Genomic DNA, 7883 nt, shown 5'->3' with positions numbered 1-7883 from the left:
TTGAGCCTTTCATTACATTTTCTCTCCCCAGTGCAGCTGAGAAGGGGAGTGATAGAGCGGCTTTGGTCAGCACCTGGCATCCAGCCAGGGTCAACCCACCATGGCATCCTTGGTAAGTACCTTATTCAACGATTTTTTTATAAAACACAATTCCCACAAATAATGAGTAGGAGGTTCTTGAAAATCAATTAACATATTAATATAATTTGCTAAATACAGAAACTAAAATTCATTTTCTACCTGATTAGCTTCTAGTGAGAGTGCTTCTAGTTGCCCTTCAAGTCTCATCTTCTCCTTCAGAACCTGCAACACTTCATCATGAGTTCCTGCGATAGAGCTTTCCATAGAAACACTGGAGACAGAGACAGCAATTACACAGTTAAAGGGTTAGAACACAACACTCATCTAGTTGAAGAAAAGTGAAGGTGAAATTAAGAGGTACTCAGACTCCACATGTGACCAAGCATTTAGGACATTTTTTCCGGCTTTATGATGGATTCAGAACACAGTGAAACAAGCTTCATTACCATCCAAAGAGATAAAGAAATTATATTCACGCTAAGGTTTTATACATTAGTTTCCTATATCTGCAGCAACTAGAATCTACTGTGGCACCCATATATTTGTTATTTTATGGAAGTGCAATGGTTGACTTCATTATATTCTGTATCTGCATATCTTGGGGCATTACGCTTTATTCCAATGAAGGGAGAAAAAAAAAGGTAATTTAAAAATTAGCATGTATAAAACATGCATCTGTAGACAACTGACAAAAAACCACAACTGCATTGTTAAGGACTTCACCAGTCATCCACTTTCTTGCTGAATCACAGTTTAATACCTAGCATATACACATAAGCTTTTGAGACTAAGCAAATCTCATTCTAAAGGGCTGAAGAGGATAAGAGTATCTAGGACAAGACTCTTGGCATTTCAAAACTGAAAGGTACATGCACAGATCAGGAAAAGGACAGTAATAAGTATCACTGAATTAGTTAAGTCTACACTTTCAGACTTTAAAGACCAATGCCACATCAGTGATCCAATGAATGAACGCCTGCTTCTCAAGTAAATACAGATAAAGCAACTGCGAGCAGTATGTTTAAAACACACTGTCAGTGGCAAAAATACCTTTCTATAAAGACATAGTAAATAGCTACTCTAGTGAAGTGACCTTTCAGTTTCTTTTAGAATCTGTAAGTTGACAATAGATTTGATCACAATGAATGTAAGTTAAACCTGGATCCAAAGTTAGTAGAAGGCAAGAGTAATAGGCTGCCTATTCTAAGAAAGTATAATGCCTAATAATAGCCTGACTGTATGGTGATCTTTCTTACCTGCTAGAAATACTGTCTCTCCTACTCCGTACTTCCCCATTAACGTCTTGCTCTTGTGCTTGGTGTTCCACTGCCGCAGCCTGTAGCACCTCACTGATTGAAGGAAACTGCCCCATTGCATCAGGATGTATGTTCTGACCATTTATTGTATATGGAAGAGCCTGTTTGCCTTCTGCATTCTGTAAACTGTTATACAGCCCTTTTCCTGATACGCTGCTGTAGGTAGAGCTGTCACTGTCATTTCCATCCAGCCTCATTCCCACTTCACTCCCATCAATCTCTGAAATGCTGTCTCCTGCCAAGGAGGAATTCTCTATTCGATCATCCGTGTCAGAGAGTAGACTAATCTCAGAAACAACTGATGTTGGACCACTTCTGCTTTGCTTCAGAGTCCCACCAGATAAATCAGCAGACACAAAATTCCCAGTAGCATTTCTAGAGTCTGAATCTTCAGTTCTGTAGTCAGCCAAGGACCGGATCTTACTCGGCTTAGATTTTGAACTTCTTCTCTCTTTTGAGGATGCCGGAAGTCCCAAGCTACCCAGTTTTGGCCCCCTGGGGACAGTGGTCCGCAAAAAGGAGTATTCTTTTGTCATTGCTACAGTGCTAGCTCTTGGCAAGATTTCTGGATTTAACATCAGCTCAGGATCTAGAGTGCTGGAGGGCCGGTTTTTGGATGCAGACTGATTCGACTAAAAGAAGCAAAGAGTCAACAATAAATTCCAGAATGTTACATTTGAACTATCAAAGTCTTATTTTGCTGTAGAACTTAACACGTAAAGCTCTACACTTTTAGATTAATATTTAAATATATGCATCATTTCATAAACAAGGTAAATTACATCAGCAATTAACCCTATCAAGGCTCAGTATATGCATGTTGAAAATTATCAAGGTAGACTCCAAAAGCTAACTGAAAAATAGAGGAAAAATTGAACATTCAGGTCACTTAAGTTTTGGGTTTGGATTTTTCCCCCTATTTTAAGTAGGACAAAATGGTATGTTACTGATGAAGTAACAGAGAACCAAATTTTGCATATCCAGAAGAAAAAAATGGTTTCTCACATTTGATAAAACTACTGAACACTTAAAACAGAGAAAAAAGTAATTTAGATCACAGAAAAGGATAATGTTTTCAAGCTTCTCAACAACACACTGAATCTGGAAGATCTGTTGTGTGGTACTCACTCTTTCTTGATGTCTCTTCACTCTGTACTGTTTGAGCTGTTCTTCTAGCCGTCTTCTTGCTTGAAGTCTTATTTGTTCTTCTTTCTCCAATGGGAGTGAAGACTCTACTGAGCCTATAAGTGAAAAGTATCTTTATAGTCAAACAGAAAACTCCAACACAGGCAAATCTGATGCAAAAGGAAAAAGCCCCTTCTACCATCAGCAATATGCTTCATGCTTAAGCAAGGAACGCAAGGAAAGCCCATTGGCATGCACCTCAGAATAGCCTCTTCTAATATATCCTTGTGTAAGCATTGACAAAGCCTATGTATTTCCGTTGCTCAGTTTGCAAATGCTGTAGTTCCTCCATGTATATATATATATGACGAGAAATTATACAGCAAGAACAAAACTATTGCTGTCACTTAATCTCACCTGTCCTGCACTTCTGACAGTACTAAAACTATAAAACTAAGCAAGACCTAAGCAGCCCACTCATTCCCTACAGGTCAGAGAAAGATGTGCCCTAGATATATTTTCTTTCTTTTTGTGAACTCATATTAAATCTTTCCCATAATAAGGCTTTTTAAAAACATTATTTCAGAAAACTCCTGCAGCATTAGACACCTTAATATAAAGGGTTCCCCCTTCTCTCCCTTTTATTGCTCTTCTTTTCCCCCCTTTATTACTTAGCTTAAAATCACCTGGTTCTACTGTTCTGTTGGGTGTTTTTTTTAATGTCACCTGTTACTAATAATCAAGGAGATTAGAATAGCTTCAGCCCCAGAAAGCATAAATTCCCCTCCAGCATAAGAACAATTTTTAAATGGTAAGGCACATGCCTTAGCTGCAGCAGAAGGTGGTTTACTGAAAGAAAATGAACTGTAGTTCAAAGTAAAAGCTTACTGCAAAAATGAAGTTTAGTCCAAGCTTAAATGATGCTACAGGATTCTAGAGCCAGGCTCAGAGTAAAAAGCTTTATGCAGCAAGAGAAAGCAGGGGCACCACCGTAAACAGATGCTTACACAATTCAGTTTCTTGCATGGGAAGACTTAGTTTGAGAGACTGCAAAGCTTCTTTTCTAAGAACTATGCCCTCAGCGCTAGTTCCCTGAGACTTCCTTAGGCTGTCATGGAAACCAGTCACACCTGGGGAGGACTCTTGACCCTGTGCACTGCTGGTGGGGTCAAAAGATACAGGGGAGTCAGGGAAGAGCGACTCTGGCCCATTCTGGCAGGCGTCCATTTTGCTGTTTGTCTCCAAACTTCCCTCTTCATTTGGCACTTTGTTGATGTTAATACCGGTATCTGGAAAAGAAAGTTTCACTGAGCTACACTTTAAGCCACCCCATTTTCCTTCACACCTCCATCCAAATACAATGCTACCACTATTGCCTTTAGACTGTAACAATAGGGAAATTGCTAATGACAGCAACTGGCAGGAGGAATTTTATAAAGGACTTTTGATTCTTCATTTAAAAGACCAGAACAAGTACCTTTCATTTGCTTTACTATGTTGCCTTCAAGCAGGAGCTCAAAAGTGATCATAAAGTATCTTAAAAACTTCATGTGGGGTTTTTAAGTCTTGTTAGGTTTAGAAGCATGAAACACAGTGTAAGTAACGTGATCTGTGTCACACTGAGTGGGAATCTACTACAAATAAGACTCGTCAACTGCAGGCCTGTGCTGAATGATTCAGCTATTTAGTATGCTGCTGGGCACTGGGGAGCAAGCATCCACCATCCTGACTTCCAGCCTGGGCCAAGCAGAGTTTCTCCATTTTAAACAAAGTTTAAATTTTTTTCAAATAGGATGTCATCATCAAAAGTACAGTAGCAAAGCTCACGTATCAAAATAATAAATCTAACAATTAAAAGGCAATTCAAGAATCACTTTAATACCAATTTTATCCCCACTTACTAATATTTGATTTTTCTTTTCCATCAGGAAACATGCATCTTCAAAACCAGTTCAAGACTTCACAGCTTTGTATTTTGGATTTCTCACACATTTCTACTTCATTCAGCTGGGGACTACTTATATTTATGAAACTGCTGTTGCAACAAAACTGTGTACTAACTTTAAAGGCATTATTATAGGTCTGAAATGAGCAGGGTACTGAAATAGCCACTGTCTTTCTGTTCATTCCCACACCATGTGTCACTGGAGTAACTGGAACTCATTGGAATACATAAGGAAGATTTCATTATTTTTTCATAAAGATGTTTGAAAATATTTGACATTTATGAATACAAAATACAAATTGCAAGTGGAAAAATCAAGTTTCCTCTTTCTACTTTTCCCTCCTCTCAGAGCTACAGACTTGAACAAGCAGTTTGTTTTTTTTCAAGTCTGCTCAAAGAAGATGTGAGGGGAAAGAAAAAAACCCAAACAAACCAGAACTGACAAATAGATCCTCCCAAAAATATCTGTTTCTAACATTCATATGCAGAAACAATCTGTAGCCAGGAAGTTGATTACAGTGATTCAATAAAACTTTAATTATTGATTTAGACCAGCTCACTAACATATTGCTATTAAACTTCTCCCCCCCCCCTCATATAATGAATCACTAAAGCAAAACAATTTAAAAATAAAGCTATTATCATTCATGTACATGGAGAACATTAAAGTGCACCATCAAATTAAATAAGCCATATGGGAAAGTTACAGGTAGGAAAGCAGGACTTTTTAATTGTTTCCCCTTTTGTAATTGAAGAAAGCAAAAGGTTTCCTTTTAAGTGCAGTCAAATTTCACTTCAGAGTAATTTAAAGAGGAAAAGATAAACTTCCCACCCCTAACCATTTGTTCCCACCTCTGTGGTGCATCCTCCCTTAAGCCAGCACAGATGTTTGTACAGTGAACCAGCTCAGAGGAAACTGAACGCGGGTAAAAATAAGAAGTTTTCAGCCTTTGGTTGCCAAAACCCATCGGCTCTCTAAGATTTGAATTAACATATTTTTGAGTATCTGATTTGTCATGCAGAGAACATTTTCAGGCTATTTTAGCCTGAATCAGTTCTCTGATTTAGTTCACCATGTGGTCACAAACACACTTGCAGGCACGATGGAAGGGATGGGTGCAACAAGGATGCAAAGCAAGACAGACTGCCTTTTTAACGGCTAACCAAAGTCAGAGCTTAAGGCATTTTAAAACTAAAAGGTTGTCAGAACCAAATTTAAAATAGATGTCAGTGCTAAGACTAGCCACAAGAAGCCAAAACTAAGAAGATACCTCGCACATTCAGAAATACTGTTTCTGCCCATCTTTCAGAAACTGCAGCTATTACTGTGTCAAGTTTATACTTCATTTACATTTTTATCGTCACAGCTGTGAGTGGTATACATATACAAAAGAGATGCTGGAGCAAAATTCTGAAGGAATGGTATCCTGGCAACTTCCTGAGGCCATGAGACCCTCAGAATCCAAACGCCGACTTGAACTAAAGTAATTTAATTCCAGTAGTGTCAATACAACTGCGGTCTCTTTAGAACAGTGTGGGATGAGATGCAATCAGATTGAAAACAGTAGAAAGACACACTGCTATTTGTAAGCCACAATTCAATTGTTTGGATGACGTCCAACACAGGAGAAGACAGGAACGTGTGACCTCCAACTTCCTAAAAGATGAATGAATCATCATATAACTACACTCTGCCAGTCTGATAATGGGCAGCGTAAGAAATGCAGATAAAGTCTCAGGCCTCCACTTTCTTGCCTGTGACAAGATGACAAATCTGCGGTACAAGAGGCGGGTGGAAGGCTAACAACTTCATCACATGATCACATGCTTTTACATAAAGGAACCTCTGTACTTTTGTATATCTATGCAGCCGCAACATACACACCCTCTCCACCTATCTACCACCATATCCTTATACACCAACATATCCCCAGATACCTTTAATGGAATCACAGAGATTTCAATTCAATACAAGGAAAAGACTTTCACAACGAAAGCAGTTAAATACTGGAATGGGTAGAGAGGCTGTTGAACCTCCTCCTCTGAAGATTTTCAGAATTCAACAGGACAAGGCCCTGAGCAACCTGATCTAGCTTCAAAATTAGGTCTGCTCTGTGCATGAGGTTGGACTAGATGACCCATGGAGGTCCCTTCCAACCTAAGTTTGATTCCATAATCTACTCAGATGAGTGGTCTTGTTTGTTGTGAACAGCTGCATGATTATTTTATTATACAGCTTGTCTACATATAAAAGTTAATTTGAGATACTTTGGGGGGTACATGCCAGCATCTCTCTTCCATAAATGGAAGTTTAGAGAGACTTTTAAAGTACATTTTGGTTTTGGCCTAATGACATTTAATTTATTAGGAAAACTTCTTTGGCCAGAATAAAGTGCTCCAGTCATGAGCTTACTCCATATCATTTCAGAACTGTTAGTTCTAGAGAATTTCAGGCATACACTCTTGGAAACACTATCAGAAGATAGAGTAACACCCTGAACAACACACATTCAACTGACAGCCAATAGTACTTAATAGTTGGTTTTGTTTTGCAAGAGTAAGTTTTAAAACAAAAGACGGTTTTCCCATACACAGAGCTATAGCCTTCACCAAACTTGCTTAAAACTGCTATACAAGAAATTCCCAACCTCAAGGAAAAAGGTCCTTCAGCATCACTGGAACAACAAAAGAGATAGTTGTAGAGAAGCCTGGGTAAGACTAGGAAATTATTTGGTGCATATGAAGTAACTTACTGTTAATTTCATCTGTTGTAACTGGTAAATCTGACTTGGTTTTACAATCCAAAAGTTTTTCAGAGCTGCTAGGGGCTCCATTACTGCTTCTGTTCTCCAAGTCAATGTCCTGCTGGACAGATGAGGAGTCCATGGTAAAAAAGATCCAGACCCCTGGAAAGTTTTTCTTCTGAATAATTTGCCGCCAAGTGAACTACCAAGTCCTGTTTCTCTCCATCAGCAACAACAGCATCAAGATGTTATGCAGGAGCACAGTTCTGAGCTTTACAGCTGTTGGTATGCAGCAGGCAGCCGACAATTCCAGGAGATCATGAAAATAGCTCTCAGTCAAAGTTGTAATCACCAAGGAGCTGCATCCTCTAGAAACAAAATGTTGTAAATTTACAAATATTTCTTAGAGCTCTGAAAATATGAGTTAAAAAGAAAGTAGTGCTCACAGATTACCCACCAGCCCAACTCAACACACGGAACCAGGACATGGGGTAATAACAGAGACAATGAAGTACAATCAATTATCCAGCTTTTCTGAATAAGTGATCTGTTTAACAGCTTTTTTATTATCACTTTTTTTTTTTTTAGTAGCACTGATACACCAGTGTAATGATGCAACAAGATAATATTCAGTGAGACAACTGACTTAAGATCACTGTCCCTTTTAATGGA

General features: G+C 38.6%; 1 protein-coding gene across 1 annotated transcript; it reads right to left on the bottom strand.

Annotated features, from left to right (window-relative positions):
• Positions 1-240: 240 nt before the first annotated feature.
• Positions 241-7353, bottom strand: LOC104158259 (golgin subfamily A member 3-like; the record flags this gene model as incomplete). Its single annotated transcript, XM_009695863.1, has 5 exons — positions 7221-7353; positions 3653-3811; positions 2526-2638; positions 1338-2029; positions 241-352 (listed from the first exon to the last, which is right to left on the bottom strand). Coding segments are annotated over exons 1-5 (1209 nt in total), but the record flags the coding sequence as incomplete, so codon positions are not given.
• Between the last annotated feature and the right edge of the window lie 530 nt (positions 7354-7883).

The sequence above is a fragment of the Cariama cristata genome, unplaced genomic scaffold (assembly GCF_000690535.1).
Source record: "Cariama cristata isolate BGI_N322 unplaced genomic scaffold, ASM69053v1 Scaffold46072, whole genome shotgun sequence".
Taxonomy (NCBI): domain Eukaryota; kingdom Metazoa; phylum Chordata; class Aves; order Cariamiformes; family Cariamidae; genus Cariama; species Cariama cristata.
Note: the sequence above shows the minus strand (reverse complement) of the source record. Positions and strands in the feature narration are given on the sequence as shown.